Below are 24,958 nucleotides of genomic sequence, written 5' to 3' on the forward strand. Positions count from 1 at the left end.
GGCAGAGGTGGGTCGGCGCGCGATCGCGCGCTAGGGCTGAAGCGCAACGCGTCGTTGGTTAGTTTTTCCGCGAAAAAGCACGGCCACAACCGTTTGAGGCCGCCAGTGCTATCTTGTGCGTTCATCTTGCTTTTATTATTCGTGCTGGTCAACATGCTATCTATTCCCACTTCGATTGCTGAGTTCCCATACCTACTGCTCCCCTTTCCATTCCGTGTGCTTCCATTCCGACTTCCTCTTTCCCCTTCTTCTCGCCCAATGCTCTGCGTTTCTCTCAGTCCGAGTTGCTTGTCCGAACCCTAGCTTCGCGCTTCTCCTCGGACGATTTTTTGCCGCCTGTGACGATTTCGATCCGCGACAGGTGCGATGACCTCTATACTCTTGTGCGTCTTTCGATTGATGATGATTATTGTGTATCATGTCTATTTCCTTCTCGCAGATCCTACTACATTTCGCTACATTTCCTTGTTCAATTTTGTTCTATTTTTTACTGTCTTTCTTTGCCCCCCGCCCTTTTTCCCAGCCATGGATAGATCCGCCACTGCCACAGTTCGTCGTTCTTACCCTATGCTTGCAAGAATGCCAGATCGGTCTGTAGTCCCTGTGCTTCAGTGCGCTTGTAGTGGAGCTGCTTTCAATCGTACATCCGGCACAGACCGTAATCCTGGCAGGCGATTCTACACTTGCTCGGTATGGTTTTCTTCCTTTATTGTGTCCGTCATTGCTTTAGCCAACATTTAGCTTAATTCGTTCTAATTAATGTCGTAATTTATCCTTAAATTTTTATGCAGATCTGTAAAATGTTCATTTGGGAGGATTTACTCAACAAGTATGTTGAAGAGATGGTTTTTTATTGCCACTCAGCTACTATAGACGCGCTGCAGGTTGACCTTGATACTGCTCGCCAGATGCTTAGGCAAAAGGATATGCAGATTCATGCTTTGGAACAGGAATTGGGCAATTCTTTCTGCGATGCTCCTCGCGCAGTTGAATCCTTTTGAACCTAGGAAGTGGAGCTTTGGGTTCGTGAAGTTTAGTTTGATTCTCCTGGTATTAGTTTTTTTTAAAAGCTTTATCTGGCAGCATGAAGTGCCTCCAAGCTAGCTGATGCCTTGTTCAATGAGTTGCCCTCTTTTGGTCATTGTAGCTATTAGGTGAGTTGTGCTAATTGTAGGTATTAGGTTAGCTGCTTAGAACAAAGCACTGTTGTTGCTACTGTTCTGTAACCAACATTATGTGCTATTGTACTTGTACTATTTCTCTTAGCAACTGATCAGTTATCACTTATCACTGCTGTTTTATGCTTCGCATTTTAAATTGAGCAGAGGCTTGGTCTTGGACAATTCAACGGGTTGTCTCTTCTGATGTTCATCAAATTTTAGCTGATCGTTTCATCGAGAGTGTGGATAGCCCTTGCTTCATATCTCCTTCTTTTACTTATTGATTTGTTTAGTTCTGCTTCGTTTTTATCTCACTTAGCTGATGAGACAACAGAATTACTAATGCCTAAATGCATTTCAGTGGCCTATCTGATTGGATCATTTCAGTAGCTTATATTGCGTTGTCTCAATGGCGAATTTAGTGCAAGCAGTTCGCTAAATCCACATATAATGTTCTTCCAAGCAGTTCACTAAATACATATATCATGTTCTCGGCCTTCAGTTTCGAATTTTGAAATGCAAAATAAATTCGTGCCATTCGAGCTAACACAGCTGATTACACAGTATCACTACTAAGGACATTATAATTAAACATACGACAAATAGGATTCATGGTTTTTTCGCAATTGCACTTTCTTCCAAACTATTCTTCAACTTCCATTTGAAGCGCTGCTTTTAGAATCGGAGGCAGGCTTGCATTGTTCTGGGCCAAACTCAGGAGCTGGTGTAGTATATTAAACTTGTGCATGTTTTGTGATTCCTGCAATATTTATTTCAAGCTAAGTTACATAACAGTAATGTCTCAACATTTGGCGTCAGATGAATAACTATAATGTAGACTGTTACTTACAGGAGTGACTATTCTTGTTAACATTTGGCCGTCAAAATAGCGTGCATAGAACATAGTGTACAATCCAGAGCAAGTGCTGCAAGTTTCAAATTGGATTCAATGCACTTTTTTATTTAAAATTTTGAAATCTATCAAAACTGTTTACCTGCCACAGTTTGCGCCTTGTATGGATATGTAGTCCCTTGTCCAATCTTCCATGTCTACATCAGGATCTTTGAAATATTCTTCTTTGCATTTCTGCATTGCTTTGTGCAACTTGTGCACTATGGGTTCATGTTTCTCCATTAACACTTCTCTTCCTGCTACCGTATTCACAGGATCTATGACTACAACAGTCCCTCGCTCAAAATTCCAAACATACAGTGACCAGTCCCAATCAATGTATACTGGAGCCCGTATCTGTTCATGGAATCAAAATTTTCATGTTATGTATCTAAATTAAAATCAAATCTGTTATTACCAATCTTGAGTCTGACAGATTAGCTTACCATTCTGCATTTAGCAATATTGTAGGTTATATGGTAGCCAGCAAACATTTCCTCAAGCATCGCAGTGCAGTCCAATCTATTATTTTGGAGCACTGAATCCTGCATTTTCATTTAACATTTGCAAACATTTAGAAATGTAAACAAATCATAACAATATATTTTCCTTTATTTACCATATATTGGACATCACCGCAAAATCACACGGCAGGAAGTGTCTACATCTTGTCTCTTTGTATGTAGCATACAATTCATCATTGTTGACACCATTTTTTGACACGTGTCAAGAAAGGTGATTTCAGTAAAGGAAAGATGGCTGATTTGGAAGAAACCAAAAGACGCAAAGTATTGGAATCAGCCGATGGAGCTTGTCCGATGGGCCAGAAGAATATGCTTCGAAGATGCTGATTTATCCATTCTGGTGCTCGGCCGATAGAGAGTTGCCGATGAAGTCAAAAAAGGAGGGGATCCGGACTCTACGAAAATCTTGATGATTCGGTTGTAATATTTAAAGTAGTTTATCTTTAGTAAGTCTTTTCTTTAGAGTCAAGTAATGTTTATCGTAATCGGCTAGGACTCGGTAGCACTAGGCTATAAATTTGAGTCTAACTTACATCATCTAAATTGTACATTCGCAGCTTAGATCTTGTTATACACGTGTAATCGGCTGCCCAAAGCCGGTTTCGTTGTTTAGTGCATCGGCTGATCCTGCCGACGCGCTCCTTTACTACGCGCTTGTATTTAATATCCTTTTGTCGCTTTCTGTATCGGCAGAGGTTGCCGATACGCTTATCTGAGAGACATTCGGAATCCCAGCCGATACGTTCTCGAATTTGATTCTGTTTTCTACCTTGTCAATTTCAGGTCAAATTGACTAGCACGCTTGGTTGAATTTTTCGTGCTTGACGAACACTTGCACTCAGATTCCAGTGTGTTAATTTTTGCGTCAACACATCTTTTGGCACGCCCAGTGGGACCGAAAGCTTCAACATGGTGGACATTACTGATAAATCTGCGGTCAGTGAAGAGAACCAGATTTCTGTTCCTGAAGATTGGCTCAAAGAAGAACAAAAGAAGGAATATGAAGAGCTGGTGGAGAAATTCAAACGTGAATGCCTCAAGTCGTACAACATCAACAGATCTGGCGAAGTGATCAAGAAGTTTGATCTTCCAACTTTCCAGCCATTGACAGAGGCTCAACATGAGAACAAGATGATGGATGCAGTTGGCCAAGCTGTAGTACAAGCTTTCATCAAGAGTGCAATAGTCATGGGCAATACAATTCACAATGCGGTGGTCAAGACTTTTGCTGAAGGCACGTTTCCAGGTTGCATGGGTCCTTGCTACATACAACCAGATCAGATGCAATATACTCCCTTGGAGGTGTCTATGACAGCAGCTCTGTCGGCTCCAAATAGCCAGGCAGGGACAAGTGTAACGAACATGGCACCATTGATGCCATTTCGAGTGATTTTGGTGATCGAATGACAACACAACACTTGGACTAATATGATTGTTAAGATGATCATTCTCAGGCTTTTAGGTTCAAGTGATGACAAAGAGAAAGAGAAGATAGGCGTAGCAAGGCCCGATGGACTGCCCCTACGGGGGTTCCGCTACCCGGTTAGTGGACGGGGGTCGAGGGGGAGCCGCCCCTCGCGGATCTCAGGGCAGCGCCCTGAAAGCTCTTCGATTCAGGAGCACCGGAAGAACCGACGCCAGGGCATCGGAGCATCCGATGGTAGTCGGAAGAACCGACGCCTTGATACTTTGGTGCAGAAGGGAATCGAAGCCAAGTCAGCCTATAGGCACCGGTTGAACCGACGGTCCAAAATAGGGCATCGGTGCAATGGCCGTCCTTTGTACCAGAGACGATGTCAAGTGCCCAGAAGAAGTTTCTTCAGCACCGGTTCAACCGACGGTGCATCGGTGCATACCACCGGTGTAATGACGTCAGCATCCAGGAGAAGATTCTTTCAGCACCGGTTGAACCGGTGAGGCATCGGTGCATTGCATCGGTTCAACCGGTGGTCTCTGCGTCAGCTGTCAGGACTTCAACGGCTACTTCATGTTGTGAGTGACCGGATGAACCGACGCTACCCCACCAAGAGGCATCGGTTCTTCCGGTGATACGCAGATTTTCAGCTAACCGTTGGAGCAACGGCTACAAGACTTGGTGGCCTATATATATGCCTCACCCCGTCCATTTGAAGTGTGCTGGAGTTGCTGAACATCCCAAACACACCCAAGAACATCTCCAACCACCATAGAGCTTCATTGTACATCATATAGGCTTAAGCACACTTGTGAGAGTGCTTAGTGCTTGTTTAGGGATTAGTTCTTGCGAGAGCTCCCTTGAGAGAAGTCTTGCTGCGGCAAGCAACTTGTGATCCGTCGTGTGACCCTCCGTCTTGGTGTGGAGTGGCAACGACACTTTGTGCGGGGGAAGAGGAGGCCCCCTCCTTGGTGGAAAAGCTCCGTAGTGGATTTCGGCCGGGTGACCGAGAGAGACGGTGGCGGTGCACTAGACTCGGTGTCTTGTGCGCACTTGCCTTTGCTTGCCGGCATCGCCTTGGTGGCGTAGTGCAAGACGGTGATCGGAAGAGCCTCGGTGTCCCGTGGACGTAGGCGTTTGTGCCGAACCACGTTACATGACCGTGTCTACTCGGGAGTTTGCATCCCTCTTGCACTTATCTCTTTACCTACCTTATTACGTTTCCGCATTTACTCTTTCTTGTGTGCCTTTACTTTCTTAGTTAATTTGATTAGGATTGGCTATAGGTTGCAAGTTTTTAGGGGTAAGTAGAGAGTTGCATAGATAAACCTTAGTCATAACTAGCATGTGTAGGACGTGTTAGGTTTATCGTTTGCAAGTAGATTGAGCCCTAGGTTAAAAAGCGATTAGCGACCCTATTCACCCCCTCCCCCTCTAGGGTCGGACACCCCGGTGATCCTTACAATTGGTATCAGAGCTTGGTCTCACACCTCTTACGAGGATTAGCCAATTCTATTGGTAAATTTGTGAGAAAGCTCGTAGGAGACCCGTCGACTTAACCGTCGAGTGAGTATCATGTCCGGGGAAGGGATGAGTACCGATAGGGCTCCGTTTTTCGATGACACGGGATTTCCACGGTGGAAAGTGCTTATGCAAGCACATCTTCAAGCCCGGGGGCTTGATGTTTGGCGTGTCACCGAAGAGGGCAAGAAAAATGAGAATAAGGCCGAGAGACAATATGATGCCATTGCAAAATCAATTCTATTGTCTTCTCTATGTGATAGTGTGTTTAATCGTGTCTTTGCAAATGAAAATGCTCATAAGCTATGGAAGCAAATTGTCGAGAATCATGAGGGCACAAAGGATGTTGCCAATCAAAAATATCATATTCTCGGCGAGGAGCTTAGTAGCTTTAAGCAACTTCCTAATGAAAATGGTCATGACATGTACTCACGATTAAACACTCTTGTCAATGAAATTAATGCCTTAGGTCTCAATCAAGTTAAAGATGAGGACATTAACCGCAAGATCCTCCGAAGCCTTCGCAAGCCCGATTATGACATCATCAACACACTCTTGCAAAAGGAAGACTTGGTCAAGCTTACACCCAACCAAGTCATCAATCAAATCATTGCCCATGAATATAGTATGGGGATGACAAAGAAGAAAGAGCAAGAGTCCACCTCTTCTTCAAGCAAAAAGAGTCTCGCCGCCAAGCACTCATGCAAGCATCAACCAAGGCGACAAGACTCGTCAAGCTCAAGTGAAGAAGAAGAAGAGGATGAGGAAGATAGTGATGATGAATCAAGTTCAAGCGATGAAGAATATCCAAGGGCCGTGCTATACCATCACCGCAAGATTGCCAAGCATGTACATGAGCTCTATGAGCTTGGGTACAAAACACTCATTAGAGGGAGTGCAGTTGGGATGGAGAAGATGGCGAAGAAAAAGAACGAGTCAAGAGCTCAAGCTCTCTCCGCCATCCACAAGCCAAAGAAAAGTGGTGAAAGCTCAAGTCACAAGAAAAATTCCAAGAGCTCCACCACCCATCGCCCTCGGAGATTATCACCACCACCCATGTGTCTTATGGCACTAGGTAATAACGATGTAAGTGATGACTCCTCCTCAAATGATGAATCCGATGTTGAAACCAATGAAATATGTGAGATGATGACTCTTCTCCATAATCAACAAGAATATCTCATTAAACAAAATGAAGAAATCAAAGCTCTCAAGGCTAACGAAAAACTTCATGCTTCATTTGTCTCAAGATATGAGAACTTGCTAAACAAATTCAATTTGTTAGACAATGAGCATAAAGAACTTAAAATGAAATATGAGAGTCTTGAGTCTAAAAGTGAATCATCATCGGATAAATCATTTCCTTGCAATATTCCTTGTGCTATCTCTTTTGACAAGGTAGATGCGTCTACCTCTTGTGATCTAACCCCTTGCAATGAGAATGTGATTGTAGAAACATGTGATGATCTCATTGCTAAGGAAAATGATGAGCTTAAACAAGAGATAGAAAGGCTAATGACGGACTTGAGGCGGCTCAAAGGAAAGTACACTCAAGAGCAAGTCCAACCTTCTCAAGATAACACCTCCGCGGGCGTGAAGAAGCTTGAGAAGGGAGAAACCGTGACTTGCTTCAAGTGTCACAAAGAAGGCCACAAGTCCTACCAATGCAAGGAGAAAGAGGGCAAAGCAAAGGGCAAAGAAAATAGCAAGCCCAAGAACTTGAACAAGAACAAGAAGGCTAAGGAGATCAAGAAAAACACATCTCCATACTTGAAGGCTTCATACATGTACACCAAGCCCACCCACAAGAACAAGCAAAAGAGCAACCACTACATACTTAAAAAGAAGAAGAATGGTAAGGTGGTGGCTCATGTCAAAGGGTGGAGAACATATGGATGGAACCGACCTATTTGGGTGCCCAAGGATATTATTCATACCATGGATGGCTCTCAAAAGGTTTGGGTTCCTAAGACTTAGGCACCAAACAAGTGCTTCGGGGAATTTGGAGGCTTGGCAAAGTTTGGGGTGTATGAGTAGGGATGCATCATGCAAAGTTAAGCTAGAGCCAAGTTATGGATTAAAAGATTAGTGACCCAAGTTCCCCTCCCCTACATATAAGGTAATGGTAGTTAGAATTCAATTCAAGCATCATATAGCGCCATTGCTTTTTGCTAGGTTGTTTGCATCGCATCACCTAGTGTTATATATGGTGGGTTGCTTGTGCCATGACTCTAACCCATGAGCAACCTACATGGTTTGATAAGTGTGTAGAAAGCTACACAAGGTTACCTTTCATGGTACATGGACTTCATGAGGTATGTCTTTCATATGTGTACCATGAGCACAAGCTATGGGGTAAACTTCCTAATTGTGTCAAAATCAATGTGTATACATTTGCTTGGTGATTCAAACACTAAATGCACACTTTTAGGGGGAGTTAACTTTATAGCTTGTGATTTTGAGACTAACATGTTTTCTAGTTTATCTTTTGTAGTCTCACGTGGAGTTAACACTCTAAGAGAATGTTTCTCACGATCAATGTGAACAAATAACTCTCTAAGAGGGGTTAAATAAATTGTGCTTTCATGCATATTGAGCCATGCTCTATTGAACTTAAATGATCATATCTAAGTTCATAGGCTATGTGCTCATACATTTGCTCAACCTTGGTGTACCAAGTGCTTTTCTTCAAAAAGACTTACAAGTGGTATCTTGTGCAAATCACTTTCAATTGGTACATGCAAGGTAAACAAAAGTAAACCCCCGGAGGTATGCAAGGTTCTAAACTAATTAAATTGGTATCATTGTCATATCCTATTTACTTTAGAGCTACCTCCGTGCATGATATGATCTAAGCTTTCTAGTTATTACTTTTAGTTGTGCACTTGATTTTCACATTATCATTTTGTGCACAATACTTATGGAAAGCTTAGCTCATGTCATGCTAGTTTCGTGATTTTGTGATCCACCATAGTAAATTTTCAATTGGTATCTTCATTGATATCATACTTTTGGATCATAAGTCATGGAACTAACTCCCTAAGCTACTAATCTTCTCTTAAGCTATATTGTTTTTGCAAGACATTTGTTGGAGCAAGACCTTTTAGGTGATTTGATTCCAAAGGGGGAGAAATGTGGATCAAAGCAAGGTATTTTCTCAAAGAGGAGAAGCATATCCCAAAGGGGGAGAAATACCTAAGTGAATCAAGTCATGAGGGAAAAGTAGCAACATAGGGGGAGGTTCAAAGGGGGAATCATGGTTTTAGGGGGAGGCCAAGTTGTCATTGGATGGTGGTAAACATCCAAGCAAGCGTAAGCGGTTTTCAATCAATTAATTTCAATTGGTATCAAGTTGTTAAATTTGTCAATTTTGTGCAAATTATGCTTGCTTTGATTGTGTTGTCATCAATCACCAAAAAGGGGGAGATTGTAACGAACATGGCACCATTGATGCCATTTCGAGTGATTTTGGTGATCGAATGACAACACAACACTTGGACTAATATGATTGTTAAGATGATCATTCTCAGGCTTTTAGGTTCAAGTGATGACAAAGAGAAAGAGAAGATAGGCGTAGCAAGGCCCGATGGACTGCCCCTACGGGGGTTCCGCTACCCGGTTAGTGGACGGGGGTCGAGGGGGAGCCGCCCCTCGCGGATCTCAGGGCAGCGCCCTGAAAGCTCTTCGATTCAGGAGCACCGGAAGAACCGACGCCAGGGCATCGGAGCATCCGATGGTAGTCGGAAGAACCGACGCCTTGATACTTTGGTGCAGAAGGGAATCGAAGCCAAGTCAGCCTATAGGCACCGGTTGAACCGACGGTCCAAAATAGGGCATCGGTGCAATGGCCGTCCTTTGTACCAGAGACGATGTCAAGTGCCCAGAAGAAGTTTCTTCAGCACCGGTTCAACCGACGGTGCATCGGTGCATACCACCGGTGTAATGACGTCAGCATCCAGGAGAAGATTCTTTCAGCACCGGTTGAACCGGTGAGGCATCGGTGCATTGCATCGGTTCAACCGGTGGTCTCTGCGTCAGCTGTCAGGACTTCAACGGCTACTTCATGTTGTGAGTGACCGGATGAACCGACGCTACCCCACCAAGAGGCATCGGTTCTTCCGGTGATACGCAGATTTTCAGCTAACCGTTGGAGCAACGGCTACAAGACTTGGTGGCCTATATATATGCCTCACCCCGTCCATTTGAAGTGTGCTGGAGTTGCTGAACATCCCAAACACACCCAAGAACATCTCCAACCACCATAGAGCTTCATTGTACATCATATAGGCTTAAGCACACTTGTGAGAGTGCTTAGTGCTTGTTTAGGGATTAGTTCTTGCGAGAGCTCCCTTGAGAGAAGTCTTGCTGCGGCAAGCAACTTGTGATCCGTCGTGTGACCCTCCGTCTTGGTGTGGAGTGGCAACGACACTTTGTGCGGGGGAAGAGGAGGCCCCCTCCTTGGTGGAAAAGCTCCGTAGTGGATTTCGGCCGGGTGACCGAGAGAGACGGTGGCGGTGCACTAGACTCGGTGTCTTGTGCGCACTTGCCTTTGCTTGCCGGCATCGCCTTGGTGGCGTAGTGCAAGACGGTGATCGGAAGAGCCTCGGTGTCCCGTGGACGTAGGCGTTTGTGCCGAACCACGTTACATGACCGTGTCTACTCGGGAGTTTGCATCCCTCTTGCACTTATCTCTTTACCTACCTTATTACGTTTCCGCATTTACTCTTTCTTGTGTGCCTTTACTTTCTTAGTTAATTTGATTAGGATTGGCTATAGGTTGCAAGTTTTTAGGGGTAAGTAGAGAGTTGCATAGATAAACCTTAGTCATAACTAGCATGTGTAGGACGTGTTAGGTTTATCGTTTGCAAGTAGATTGAGCCCTAGGTTAAAAAGCGATTAGCGACCCTATTCACCCCCTCCCCCTCTAGGGTCGGACACCCCGGTGATCCTTACAACAAGCAACAGTCAAACCCCACCACAGGTTGCTACTACGGCGTCAGCAGTTACAACAGATCCTATCTACTCGACTACACCACCTATTGCTACATCTGTGCAAGATGGGTCTGCGTTTGTTTTTCCTAAGGGATGGAATCTGGCTACTGGGTTTGGCATGTATCCAGATTTCTTTTCTACGCCACCCAAGATACAGTTTAAAACATCAGTTTCTCAGCCGATGACCTCTCAACCTGATCCATCGGCTACCCAGCCGATGAGTGCACAGCAGGACGCATCGGCAATGCAGCCGAATGTGCAAGGCACATGGAGTACACAGATAGCTGCGCAAGCTAATGCATCGGCACCACCGCCGATGACCCCACAGCAGCGTCTCGCGATTATGCTCCAACCCCAGTCTCCTACTGAAATCCTTCTGTCGCAATCTCCTCACCGGAAAGGAGTCAACTGGGTTTTTCATGATCAGGCTACTGGACAGTTGCGGTATGTCAATGTGCCGTACATGGATATTACTGGTCAACAATCGGCTAACCCATCAGCTACACAGCTGACGATGACTTAGCAGACACCCAATCAGATGTCCCAGCAAGCACAACAGATGCAATCGGCTCAACAGCCGATGAATCATGTAGCTCAGTAACTTGCAATGATGACCAATGCAGCGAGCGTGGCTTCTCCCCAACAGACACTAAATGTTGAAACACAAGTTGATTGGAGCACGAAGATAGCTGAAGTGATGAGGGAGCAGTTTGGCTTAAGGCCGAAGCAACAATCTATTATGTACAAGGCTCCCTATATATCCTCCGGCTTACAATTAGATTCCTCTCCCCCACAAGTACACGATGCCTGACTTCACGAAGTTCTCAAGGCAGGGAGAAGTTTCAACGATGGAACACGTTAATAGGTTTCTTCTACAGTTGGGAGAAGCGGGAAACTATGATGCACTCAGAGTTCGTTTGTTCTCCTTGTCTTTGTCTGGATCGGCTTTTGCTTGGTTCACTACTTTGCTAGCAAATTCCATATTACATTGGGCCGATCTGGAGAGACAATTTCATCAATTTTTCTACTTTGGGGTTACTGAATTGAAGTTGACCGATTTGACTGGTTTAAGGCAAAGAAACGATGAATCAGTCGCTGCTTTCATTCAGAGGTTCAGAGATGTCAAGAACCGTTGCTACAGTCTGGTTTTGTCCGATCAGCAGTTGGCGGAAGTGGCATTTAATGGGCTCTTGCCGCACATTAAAGATAAATATACATCGCAAGAGTTTGAAAGCATTAGCCAGATCGTGAGTCGGATGACAGGAGAAACTCGATCCTACGAGTCCAAGAAGCCTTTTCAGAAAAAGATAAATTATGTGGAGTATTATGCTAATGATGAATCTGAAGAGGAGCAAGAAACGGTCGCATCGGCTGAGTGGATACAGAACAGCAAGAAGCCGGTGATATGTCCGTTTGGGAAGAAAGAGCCTAAGTCATATGGGTTTGACATTACAAAAGCCGACAAAATCTTTGACTTGTTATTGTCGGAAGGGTTGATCAAGTTGAAGCCATATCACAAGATTCCATCGGAAGACAAACTCAAGAATATGAAGTACTGCAAGTGGCACAACGCCACGTCGCATGATACAAATAAATGCAAGGTCTTTCGACAGCAGATTCAGATGGCTTTTGAAAAAGGGAGATTGAAATTTGAGGTTCCCAAGAAGACGATGAAGATCGAAGGACATCCTTTTGCTACGAACATGGTCGACGTGGCCAGGGACAAAGGTTCTTCGCAATCCAAGATTCTGACGTCATCATCGGCCAAGAAATCTGGAGCTATTGATCCTAAAGCACAGATAGTGGCCGATGAGGTCAAAGGAAATGGTCCGATGGAGGATGTTGGGCATTCATCGGCACCACGTAGGCGTGTCACATCTCAAATGCTGTTGAACAATTTTCAGTATGATCGTGAAAGGCGGCAGCGTAAAGAAGAAGAGGAGCGACGCGAGCAAGATCATTGGAGGTGTCCTTTCTTTGTCTACTGCCGGGAAGAAGGGTTGACATTGCCTTTGGCATATGATTGTCCCGAGTGCGATGGTCAAGGCAGCCGATCATACGAAAGGCCACGTCATGAACCCTATCGGCGTGAGCGCACTCCTGTGCATGATCGGCTAGGAAAAAAGGTATCGGTGCATGATCGACTGGGGGGCAGATCCATGCTATGTGATCCTGTTGGAAGAAGAGTACCCACACATGATCGGCTGGAGCAGATGGCCGATGATAGAGTGCAAGATGATCAGCTGATGCGAAGAGATCCAGAACATGAGCCTGATTGCACAAATCAATCTCAATGGTGTCCAGGATGTTTGACCAGGTCTCAGAAGCGATGTGTTCAGAGGTTACGCCAGCTGGAGATCATAGAGGAAGAGCAAGAACAGACTCTGAACAGGAAAGGAGTCAAATCACAAGTCTGGCGTGTCAAGGCTAAGGCCGATGGTGAATCGGCCAGTAACAGTTCCACACCGATCCAAGCAATCGGTTCTTCAGAAAGTTCCTAATTGATGAGTTCCTAGAAGAAGAAGGGAAATTGGGGCAGGGATTTACGTCGGCCAATTTGTTAGAAGAAATTAATGTTGGAGATGGTGATAGACCAAGGCCGACATTTATTAGTGCCAATTTGGACCCCAAATACAAACAGGAATTGAATAGTTTATTAAAAAATACAAAGATTGCTTTGCTTGGGAATACTATGAGATGCCTGGCTTGGATAGGTCTATTGTGGAACATCGTTTGCCTATAAAACCGGGATATCGGCCACATCAACAAGGAGCAAGACGGTGCAATCCTAAGATTTTTCTAGATATAAAGGCTGAGATCACACGGTTAATTGAAGCTAATTTTATTCAGCAGTGTCATTATGCCGAATGGATTTCTAATGTGGTTCCTGTTTACAAGAAGAATGGCAAACTATGAGTGTGCATTGATTTCAGGGATCTCAACAAAGCTATGCCGATGGATGGTTATCCTATGCCGATAGCTGATATGTTGGTAGATGCTGCTGCTGGGCACAAAGTGATCAATTTTATGGATGGCAATGCTGGATACAATTAGATTTTTATGGCAGAGGAAGACATCCACAAGACTCCGTTCAGATGTCCAGGACATCTCGGTTTATTCGAGTGGGTAGTCATGACCTTCGGATTAAAAAATGCCGGTGCTACGTACCAGAGAGCCATGAATTATATCTTTCATGAACTCATCGGCAAAATTGACGAGATATATATTGATGACGTGGTTGTAAAGTCAAAGGGGCACCAAGAACATTTGGCCGATCTACATAGAGCTTTGGAGTGCAACAGAAAGCATGGTTTAAAGATGAATCCAAACAAGTGCGTTTTTGGTGTATCAGCTGGCCAATTGTTGGGTTTTATGGTACATGAGCGAGGGATTGAAATTAGTCAGAAGACTATATCAGCCATGACAAAGTTGAAGCCCCTATGACGAAGGTTGAACTGCAGTCATTGATCGGCAAGATTAATTTTATTCGAAGATTTATATCTAATCTTTCGGGGGAAAATTCAATCGTTCAGCTCTTTACTAAAGTTGAAGGCCGATCAGGAGTTTGTATGGAGAGAGGAACATCAGAAAGCATTGGACGAGATCAAACATTATCTGGTAAATCCTCCGGTGTTAGTTCCTCCTCAAAAGCACAAGCCGTTTAAATTGTATTTATCGGCTGATGAGCGTGCTATCGAATCGACCCTTATTCAAGAATTTGAAGGAAAAGAAAGAGCTATCTATTTTGTGAGCAGAAGGTTGCTGGATGCTGAGACCAGGTATTCTCCCATCGAGAGACTATGTCTTTGCTTATATTTCTCTTGTACTAAGCTTAGACATTATTTATTATCGGCTGAGTGTGTCGTCATAAGCAAGGATGATGTCATTAGATACATGCTCTCGCTGCCGATTTTAAATGGGAGAATAGGAAAGTGGATTTTGGCCTTGTCAGAGTTTGATTTGAAGTACGAATCGGCTAAAGCAGTCAAGGGTCAAGCCGTAGCCGATTTTGTCGTGCAACATTGTGGGCCAGAATTGAGCATGGTCGATTTTGTTCCTTGGACTTTATTCTTCAATGGATCTTCATGCGGGAATGGTTCTGGAATTGGTGTGGTGCTAATTTCCCCTCGGGGGGCAAATTTTGAGTTCTCGTTTCCAATTGAGGCATCTGCAACCAATAATCAAGCTGAATATCGTGCTATTCTCAAAGGAATTTAGTTACTTCGAGAAATTAAAGCCGATGCTGTTGAAATTTTCGGAGATTCTATGCTAGTGGTTAATCAATTAATTGGAGAATATGAGTGCAAAGATGATATTTTGCGATTATATCATGAAGAGTGTCTCCGATTGCTAAAAGAATTCAAGAAGGCAACTATTGAGCGTGTTCCAAAATTTTATAATAATGATGCGAATCGGCTGGCTCGGCATGCTTCAGGATATCGTCCGATGGAAGAAGTGACGACCTTGGAAGTAATGGCCAATGACCGGAGGGAGGAGATTGTTGAATATTTGAAAAATCCCTCCAAGAGAGTAAACAGAAAAATCAGATTCCAAGCTCTCAAGTATGTACTGTTAGAAGGAGATTTGTATTATCGGACGGTTGATAGAGTTTTGCTCAAATGCATCGATAAAGAGGAAGCAAAGGTGTTAATGGGCGAAATTCATGAAGGAGTCTGTGAATCCTATCAATCGGCCTACAAGATGAAATGGGTAATCAGGAGAAATAGGTATTTCTGGCCAACAATGTTGGAAGACTGCTTCACATATTATAGTGGTTGCCAAGAATACCAGAAATTTGGAAGCGTGCAAAGAGTTCCTGCATCAGCCATGAATCCCATAATCAAGCCGTGGACATTCAGAGGATGGGGAATTGATTTGATCGGTCAGATATATCCACCATCTAGCAAAAATCATAAGTTCATTTTGGTGGCCACTGATTATTTCACCAAATGGGTTGAAGCGATTCCTCTTAAGAATGTTACGTCGAAGGAGATGATTGAATTTGTCAAAGAACATATTATTTATCGGTTTGGTATTCCACAGACCATTACGACCGATCAGGGTATTATGTTTACATCAGATGAGTTTGAGGAATTTGCTACTGGAATGGGGATTAAATTACTGAATTCTTCTCCATATTATGCTCAAGCTAATGGTCAGACAGAAGCATCTAATAAAGGGGTCATTAAATTAATCAAAAAAAAGATTGATGAATATCCTAGAAAATGGCATACTGTGCTTCATGAAGCTTTATGGGCATATAGGATGGCCTATCATGGTGCTACAAAGGTGTCTCCATATCATTTGGTATATGGGCATGAGGCTGTCCTGCCATGAGAATTAAAGCTTGATTCACGACGTGTCACGTTTCAGGATCAGTTAACGTCCGATGAATATTCTACCCTGATGAAAGATGAGCTGGAGGATTTGCCTGGTCATCGGCTGAAGGCTCTCTTGAATGTCGAGGCAAATAAAGCTAGAGTTGGCCGATGGTATGACAAAAAGGTGAAAGCCAAAACCTTTGAGCAAGGAGAATTAGTTTGGAAATTAATCCTGCTGATAGGGACAAAAAGTTTGAAATTCGGCAAATGGTCGCCTACATGGGAAGGGCCATTCAGAGTAAGCAGATGTGTCCCTGGTAATGCTTACATTCTGGAAACGCTTGAAGGGGAAGAGTATTCTAGAGCTCTTAATGGAAAATATTTGAAGAAGTATTACCCTAGCATTTGGGTGGATGCATAGTCGATTAATTAAGATTATCGGTTGAATTGTTATGGCCGATACGATATGTATCGCACTTAGCGCAAAACATCTACACAATCTAGACTGTTCAAAATCATGTCAGAGTTAATTTTTTTGTACTGTAGATTGGAAGAATCGAAGATCAGCAAGAAAGGGAAATATTTCATTAATAATGTTGTTTACATAAGGGCCGATCGAATGATCTGGCCGATACAGCAAAAGTTATTCCTAGGAAGATGCCACTCCTAGAAATCTAATCATCGGCAAAGACATTGCCGATGACTGCTTCTATACTAACATCTTCGGAGATGGCGGCGGCTGCCATCTCCATGTCGTCGATGAGCTCCTGGAAAATCCACCAGTCCTCACCCCCCAGTGGGAGTTGGACCGGTTCGACCTGCAGGAGATCATGACTGGTCTCGAACTGGGCCGTGGCGAGGGCTATGGCGGCGCGACGACGAACCCCATGTCCGGCAACCTCCCAGATGCGGTTGGGGATGTCCTACAGACGGGCGGCGACGGTGTCGCCGCGCGCGTTCACCGACTCGGTGGCGGTGGCTGCTGCGGCGTGGAGGGTCTGGATTTGCGATTCCAGGACTGATGAAACGAAGGAGTCAGAAGAAGAATTTAAAAAGAAAGGAACAATGCAGAAAATAAAATAACCTACAGGCAACCCTAGAGTCAGCGGCGGTGAGTTGGGCCCGGACAACGTCCCGGTCGGCTTGTGCCGCCTCCAGTTCGGCGGCGAGGCGCTGAGACCTGATGGTCTCCTGGGAGTAGTTCTGCCGAGCTTCGTCTTTCTCGCGAAGAAGCTAGCGGATGAACTCCACGGTGCTCTCAGGAACGCCAGGGAAAGGGGGCCCCTCCGAACCAGAAGAGCCCGAGGTAGAGGAAGCGTCGTCACTGTGCAGAGATTGAAGATCAGAACTAAACGAGAATGAGGGATCGGAGGTAGAGAGAGGTAACTTACGCTAGGCGGCGGCGGATCGCTGGAGAGGCATTGGAAGGACCCTCGTCAGGATGCTTGGTGCCCGCCATTGCTACAGGAAAACCTAGGGTTTTTTGGAGCTGCTGGAAAGAGAAAGGGAGAGGTGTTGTAGCTAATGGAGGCTTGTTGCCGATGTAGAGCCGGAAGGTGATTCTTATGGATCTGTCTGGGTAGGTGAAAAGACAGAAAGTGAATCGGTGCATTGTGCTTGTGTGGACGGAAGGCAGAGGAGCGAGGGGCAAAGAAGAGTTTTACCTGGCTGTGCTGAGCATGCCGTGTGTGCAGGATTCGAGGAGTTGCTCTGGAAGCTGGTTGGAGTAATAGTACCAGGTAGCAATCATGAATCGAAATAATTCGGAGCAAATAAATTACTCCGAAACTGGGGGCATGTGTTGACACTATTTTTTGACACGTGTCAACAAAGGTGATTTCAGTAAAGGAAAGATGGCCGATTTCGAAGAAACCAAAAGACGCACAATATTGGAATCGGCCGATGAAGCTTGTCCGATGGGCCAGAAGAATATGCTTTGAAGATGCTGATTTATCCATTCTGGTGCTCAGCCGATAGAGAGTTGCCGATGAAGTCAAGAAAGGAGAAGGGGATCCGGACCCTACGAAAATCTTAATGATTCGGTTGTAATATTTAAAGTAGTTTATCTTTAGTAAGTCTTTTCTTTAGAGTCAAGTAATGTTTGCCGTAATCGGCTAGGACTCGGTAGCACTAGGCTATAAATATGAGTTGTAAGGAACCGGAAATATTTGATACACATCCAATACAACAAACTTTACAATTACTTTGCACTTTTCGGCGACTTCGCCTTTTCTTCTTCTTTTTTGACGAGTTCTTTCAAGTTGATCAAGGACGCCTCACATTCGAGCGACTTGATTTGCCGGTGAGTTTTTGTTTTACCGAGTATATTTGAGCTTTAGCTACCGGGCGCATCGCTGTGGTTTCGTTCAAATCTATTCAAAAGTTATCGAGTTTATCTAGGCTTTGACTTCCGGGCACATCGCTGTTGTCTCGTCTGGATTTATTCACAATTTATCGATATCGGCTAGATTTGTAGTTTTTCCTATGCTTTTTGGCCATTATCAGATCTATCCACTAGAAACATACTAGATCGGCTTTAGGTTTTGCAGTAATACTTTTGTTATCTCAAGAGTCGGTTTAGATTTGTTTCTAGCTTACATCATCTAAGTTGTACATTCGCAGCTTAGATCTTGTTATACACGTGAAATCGGCTGCCCAAAGCCGGTTTTGTCGTTTAGTGCATCGGCTGATCCTGCCGACGCGCTCCTTTACTACGCGCTTGCATTTAATATCCTTTTGTCGCTTTCTGTATCGGCAGAGCTTGCCGATACGGTTATCTGAGAGACATTCGGAATCCCAGCCGATACGCTCTCGAATTTGATTCTGTTTTCTTCCGTGTCAATTTCAGGTCAAATTGACTGACACGCTTGGTTGACTTTTCCGTGCTTGGTGAACACTTGCCCTCGAATTCCAGTGTGTTGATTTTTACATCAACAATCATCCATGGTGTGATATAACCTCACAATTGCATTAATAACTTTCTTATTGAAATCAAATATTGATGTAAACATAAGATACATCTCTCTTCCTTCTATGCTCAACCAAGTAGGATGCTTGTGTATAAACCATTTCCTTGCATAAATAGTTTCATTAAGTAGAATTATTGTTATTAACAGTAATAAACAAAAGAATGTACAACTCATGCTTAAAAAATTAGAATATGTTGTTGTACATGTCTGCCAAAGATGCCGTTTTAGTAAATCAGAATCTGGTAACAGTGTACCTGTCTTTATCTGAATCTGGTAAATTCTTCAGTGCATTGTACAGCGACGCCACACATTCGAATGGAGCATCCGGATGTGACAAGTCCAAAGCAAATGGTGATAGCCCAAATATTTCGCTATGGTTTAGATGAGTTGCATCAAAGTCAATGTTGTTGACCTTCACCATGTATTTGGCACTGCATCCTTCAGTTGTATCCTCTCTCCTCTACCTGTGTTCATTAAATACTGTCAGAATGCTTTTGCTTTCCTATTTATTTTTCTTATATAAACTAATGTTAAAAAACTAATTGACTTATCAATGTTTTTCCAAACCTGACAATTTGCAATATCTGATTCATCCGTCGAGTCATTTCTTATTTGGATTGTTCCGTTTGTTTCATGAATGTTCTTTGGCGACCCCTTGAATCCATACATGCCTGGCAAAGATATCCTCATAGTACTGTTTATTAATTCTTGATTGGGCTTTCTCTGTATCTCAAAATTTGCTACATTGTAATAGCCTGCAGTTAATAATGTGATCAGGACATATACTATTTTTTTTTTGAATTTTGGGACAGCATATCTAATTTCTTACAAACTTGTTATACCTTCCACAGTCGTTTGAACTTGTTCTTCCCAATCAGCATATTCTTCCTCTTCCCAATCAACGTGTTCTTCCATTTCTCTATTTTCTACATAAAGCCATACCATTATGCATTTGTATGTTAAGCACAGTTCATTTCCAAGATGATATTATGTATTTACCATTAAAAGGATTCAATGTAGCAAGCTCTTGATATAATCGTTCTTCCATTTCAATCTCCTTGTCTATGTCTATAGACAAAAAAGTCCTTTGCGATGTACACTCCTCTGGGTATCCTAAGCATTTCAAAACAATAAACTTATAATTGAAAAGCTTGCTTATATTAAAAAATGAAGTTATAATTGAAATTGTATTTTAAAATTAACTATGAGCATATGAGTAGAATTACCATCAACGCCATATCGCAACTTCGTGTCTTCCGAGTTTGTAAATCGACTATAAGAGTCAATAGTCCCCAACATTGTCCCCCATGTCTTCCACTCAAATCATTTTGAAGTTGACCTCCCTGCAATTTTGCCAGCACTGGCCTCTCTTAACAATTCTTGGAAAGAAAAATTGGCAGAGGAACCTATGAAATTATAAAAAGTATAACATAAATTCTGAAGTCTTAGAATCTTTTACTTAAATACGATAACGAAGGAAAAAAATGGAACATAATAATTCTGTATTTACATTAAAATAACGCTACAACAGAGATACATAACCTGTTGTTGCTACAACAGAGATACATAACCTGTTGTACCCATCTCTAGCTGGCAATCATTGTTGTCGAATAAAGCACTATGCCCAACAGATGCATAACCTGAAACAACAAATGCGGTTCTATTAAGGACAATAGCAGCGTCCAGAAAGAAAGAGGAAAAGATATATATTGCTTCAACGCCTTACCACTGAATGCCGCTTGCGCATGAAAACCAGATCTTGATCTATTCATTCCCTTTGTAATGCGGATGGGTGGCCTTCCCTAAAGATCCGATGAAGAACAGCATAACAGGAAATTCGATCTAGGTCTTGGTGGATCCGGTTCTGGCTGCGACATTGAGTGTTGGGGTGCATCTAGATCTGGAAGTCGTCAATGGCGGAGGTCGCCAATGGCAGGAAGCACGAGAGTGTGTGAAGGAAAGAGAAAGCCAAAACGAGAGTGTGTGTGGGACCGCAGCGTCAGATGTACTTCATTCCAGTGTTTCGCGTCTTTCCCATTCCGACAAGCGGGAAAGAGCGGGCAGCATATCCCGGAATCGCACAGCTGGAAAGACTTTTGGACACAGTTGACCTGCACGAATCTTGAAACAATAGAAGCCAACCGATAGAGGTGGCGGCCGCAAACGGTTGAAGAGATACTGGGTTGGTTTTTTCCTTGTATAGTAGAAAGCACATGCGATCAGGTGTGTTACTGATCTGACTTTTTGGAATCTGCATTGGATCAGCAAGCATGCTAGCTAGCTAGCTATTGGTGGAGGCACCGCCAATGTTGGCCCAGATCATGGGCTCATCTTATTTTTAATTTGCCTCATCATCTTGGGATGCGCGCTCAGCAGTGAACTCGGCATTAATTGGGTGAGACTTGGGAGCGAAACTTCGTCATGCTCATTTGTCAACGATGGGGCGGCTGCTAACTTGTCCGTTATCTCAGTGTTTGACAAATAAGTTAGACTAGAAGTCAACTAGTACAGTGTACTCCCTCCGTTCCGAAAAACCGGGCGTCCTGGGCCAAACTCCTGTTTCCGAAAAACTTGACGTCCTAGCTCCTCCCGATGCGCTGCCGCGGTATTTGGACGCCTTTGCCCTCGCGCACGCGAGTCAACCGTCAGTTGCGCTGCCGCATTCATCGCCCGCAATTATCACCACGCGTGCCCGACGCCATTCATCTCCCACGCGCTTCCGAAGCAGTTCAGTCACCGGCCGCACTTCATCTCCCACGCTCCTAGATCCACTTCGTCTCCGGCCGCGGTTAGGGTTCGCCATGGATCCATCGTTTGGCTCGGAGTATTTGCTCATCGCGGACTCGGTGGAGCAAGTGCCCAACGCCATGCCCCGCGCGGACGTGCCCGACGCCGGCGACGCCGTGGTCCGCGCTCCGGGCGCCGCGGCGGCGTGGAGCATGGACGGCGACAACGAGTCATACTCCACGCCTCTGGAACGCGTCCACAAACGGGCACGCGAGACCGGCGCGCGCGGTGACGCCGCCACCGCGGCCCAGCGTGCTGTCTCGGAGTCTGTCGTGCCGGACGCCGTCGACGAGGTGCTGGACTCCGTCGACGAGGTGCCGGACTCCGTCGACGAGGTGCCGGACTCCGTCGACGACGTGCCGGACTCCGTCGACGATGATGTGCCAGACGCCGTCGAGGACGTGCCAGACGCCGTCGAGGACGATGTGCCGGACGCCGTCGAGGAGGTGCCGGACGTCGACGAGGTGGTCGATTGTCCTCGCTGCAGGACGTTCCACGCTGGCGGCGTCTTCGGAGAAGCCTGTCGCCAAGCTCGCCGCAACGCTCGCAGGTGTGCCTGTTGTGGCCTTTTACATGAAGATTACGACCTCGTCACACAAGTTCTCCATGGCATGGAAAATTTTGATTGTAAGTTCTACATTCCTGTTGTGGAGGAACTTCAATTGGAGGGTAACACCATCATTCTCCCTGAACAAGTTGTTCAGAAGTTGGACGAGATGAATCAAGCAAGAAAAAGTGCAAAGGCCAACAAAGAAGGTGAAGCAAGCAAAGATGAAGCAAGCAAATAGTAAGGTACATGCATTTGAACAGTAAGCATTCGGCTAGCAATCTTCTAATTTGCATAAACTAATTTGCATCTTCTAATTTGCAGGGAGACTACTTATGGATTCAGCTAGCAATGAAGCTTCACAAGGGATTTGCAATGGCAGCCTATCTTCCCTCTCTAGTCTTTGCTTCTGCAAGTGAGGAATCTTTATATTATTGCAACCTTTAACCTTCATTGCTTCCTTCAACACAGTTTGTAATGTTACAAATATCCTGTTTGATTTCCATGGATTGTACTCCAAGAATGCCTACAAAACAAGTGTTGAAGAAATTAGATCTTTCTATGTCTTACTCTCTTTATTGTATTGAAACAATCAAATGGAATTAGATCTTTTTACCTCATGCACTGCTGGAATTAGTTCTTTCAATGTCTTAGCATTTTTCTTGTATTGAATCGCTTGGATAGCTCGAAAGAAACCCAAATCTAGAACGTTAAAATCTGGAGAATTGGCCGGTTGACATATAAGCCGAATGTCAAAGCCATCTTGCTTAGTACACTCACAAAACTGAGGATCATCCACTTTCAAATGAGTAGGAGCATTATCTTGTTGTATGAATATTGGCTTGTGCACATCTTCTCTTGGCCACTTTGCTCTAATTGCCGGCAACACCTTATTTATCATGAAATCCCTTATGATATCCCTTGTGATTGATTGGATTGGCTTGATTACTTCCTCACCACGCAGCCGATAAGGACTGTCTCTAATAGCATGCTCAATAGTAACAAGTGGAAAACAACCTATTTTGCCATCAAACACACATACTCCATCTCTAAATCTTGGCCGAGCAACAACACACAAAAACATGATCCTAGGAATGTAGTTCTTGTTCTTGCAAATACGATGTGGTTCATCTTCATCGGGTAGCAAGTAGTACCTCTCTGATTTTTGATAGAGATAGAACCACTTCTCATCAATAAACACAATGTCAAACAAATCCTTGAACTTTGGATCATCAAGCAAACTTTGGTCAATCATGTCAATGCACCACTTCAATCTAGTCTTCTTGTTAGCCTCCGTGAGGTAAGGTTTGACACTACTAGAATGGTGCCTAAGCAGACCCTGTTTCAAATACCTATGTATCTTAGTCTTGCTAATACCAAGTCTACTAGAGACATCTTCTAGGGTCATTCTTTGTTGGAGAGGAATGTTCCTCAAATTTTCCAAATCAATAGGGATTGCTGGACGGCCACTTCTACCTTTCTTTAAATTAGGAACCTTGACCGGAATGTTTTGCAAGTTGGTTTTTACCTCTCTTCCATATGCGTTGCACTGTTCTAATCTTTACTCCAAATTGCTCAGAAACAATTGTTGTATCGTGCTTACCTAGACGCCCATTCTTGCTTCTCATCAAAAGTGCTTGGTACACTTGTTGTCTAACATTATCAGAATAGTCATGCTTCGGTTGGACTACTTGATCGGCATGATCTAAAAATAGAAAAAAAGAAACAAGCTAAGTCACGGCATGATCTAAAAGGTTGTTCATGCATGGTACAAATACTCATTCACGGTATGATCTAAATATAAATACTCACGGCATGCTTCCTATTCATGCATGGTACAAATACTCACTCACGGCATGAAGCGTCGCCATCAGGAAGGCAAGGCAAAGCAAGGCAAATAACTCACGGCATGATCTTTACTCGAGGGAAAAACAAGCTTATTCGTAGTAGTACAATGAACTCACCAGCTAGGTTTTGTACATAATCAAAATCAACCGCTCCAAATTCATCTAGTGGTAGGTTCAAATCGAATCCTATAAAAAATAGAACATGAATATTTCAGCGACAAAAGAAGAACATTCGATCTGAACAGCTAGAGAAGAAAAGGAGGTAGTACCGTTGGCATGCTCATCATGTACAGGTTCGTTCAGATCGAAACCACTGTTGTCGTCGTCATCGTCATGCTCGTTGAAATCAAAGGCAGCGTTGCCGTCGTCATCTCCATGCTCGACGGGGTCAAAGGGAATGTTGCCGCCGCCGCCGTCGTCCTCTAAATGAACAGCTAGTAAAGAAGCAAAGCAAAGAAGCGTCGCCATCAGGAAGGCAAGGCAAAGCAAAGCAAGCAAGGCAAGGCAAAGCAAAGAAGCAAAGAAGTGTTACCATTGTTAAGATCGAAGCCGTCGTCGTCATCTTCTTCTAATCTAACGTTGAGGTCAAAGGCAGCGTTGCCATCAGCCATTGCGCCGTGAAGCGTCGCCAGGGAAAGAAAATCAAAGAAGTGTCGCCAGAGAAAGCAAAGCAAAGGGAAGCAAGCGTCGGCAGGGAAACAACTCGGTTTAAATATCCACGGTGAATCTATAATGTCGGAGGGAGTGGCGCCATCGCAAAATTGTTTTCCCGGTCGAAGGAGTGAAAAAAGGGCCAAAACGCGCGCCAACACCATCAAAAAAATGTTTTCCCGGCCGAAACGAGCGAACCGCGGCGGCAAAACGCGCCCCAAACACGCGCCATGCGGGCTTGAACAGCGCCATGCAAAATCCCCATGCAAAATGGGGCATCCATCAAAAAAAGTTGCGGCCACCAGGACTCGAACCGTGGTGCGCGCGACCCAC

The 24,958-nt window shown here is 44.2% G+C and overlaps 2 protein-coding genes and 2 long non-coding RNA genes across 7 annotated transcripts; 1 reads left to right on the forward strand and 3 right to left on the reverse strand.

Annotated features, from left to right (window-relative positions):
• Positions 1 to 149: 149 nt before the first annotated feature.
• Positions 150 to 1,309, forward strand: LOC120670315. The gene is made up of 3 exons (XR_005673187.1): positions 150 to 361; positions 524 to 690; positions 792 to 1,309. It is a non-coding gene; the product is annotated as an uncharacterized LOC120670315 (long non-coding RNA).
• A 299-nt stretch (positions 1,310 to 1,608) lies between these two features.
• LOC120671355 lies at positions 1,609 to 20,777 on the reverse strand. Of its 4 annotated transcripts, none has more exons than XR_005673608.1 (11): positions 20,520 to 20,777; positions 20,365 to 20,433; positions 20,020 to 20,199; positions 19,793 to 19,906; positions 19,636 to 19,719; positions 19,361 to 19,548; positions 19,048 to 19,257; positions 2,499 to 2,597; positions 2,156 to 2,409; positions 2,011 to 2,086; positions 1,609 to 1,920 (listed from the first exon to the last, which is right to left on the reverse strand). It is a non-coding gene; the product is annotated as an uncharacterized LOC120671355 (long non-coding RNA). The 4 variants fall into 4 exon arrangements; XR_005673609.1 differs by having other exon boundaries at positions 20,336 to 20,433; XR_005673607.1 differs by having other exon boundaries at positions 20,304 to 20,433.
• Positions 20,778 to 22,407: 1,630 nt separating this feature from the next.
• Positions 22,408 to 23,621, reverse strand: LOC120671035. The gene is made up of 2 exons (XM_039951262.1): positions 22,744 to 23,621; positions 22,408 to 22,653 (listed from the first exon to the last, which is right to left on the reverse strand). The coding sequence occupies exons 1-2, from the start codon at positions 23,533 to 23,535 to the stop codon at positions 22,441 to 22,443; spliced, it is 1,005 nt and encodes a 334-aa protein (XP_039807196.1). The 5' UTR covers positions 23,536 to 23,621; the 3' UTR covers positions 22,408 to 22,440.
• On the reverse strand, positions 23,615 to 24,585 carry LOC120669177. Its single transcript, XM_039948970.1, has 4 exons — positions 24,507 to 24,585; positions 24,244 to 24,408; positions 24,092 to 24,160; positions 23,615 to 23,832 (listed from the first exon to the last, which is right to left on the reverse strand). The coding sequence occupies exons 1-4, from the start codon at positions 24,583 to 24,585 to the stop codon at positions 23,615 to 23,617; spliced, it is 531 nt and encodes a 176-aa protein (XP_039804904.1).
• Positions 24,586 to 24,958: the final 373 nt, after the last annotated feature.

This window comes from Panicum virgatum, chromosome 4N (genome assembly GCF_016808335.1).
Source record: "Panicum virgatum strain AP13 chromosome 4N, P.virgatum_v5, whole genome shotgun sequence".
Lineage (NCBI taxonomy): Eukaryota > Viridiplantae > Streptophyta > Magnoliopsida > Poales > Poaceae > Panicum > Panicum virgatum.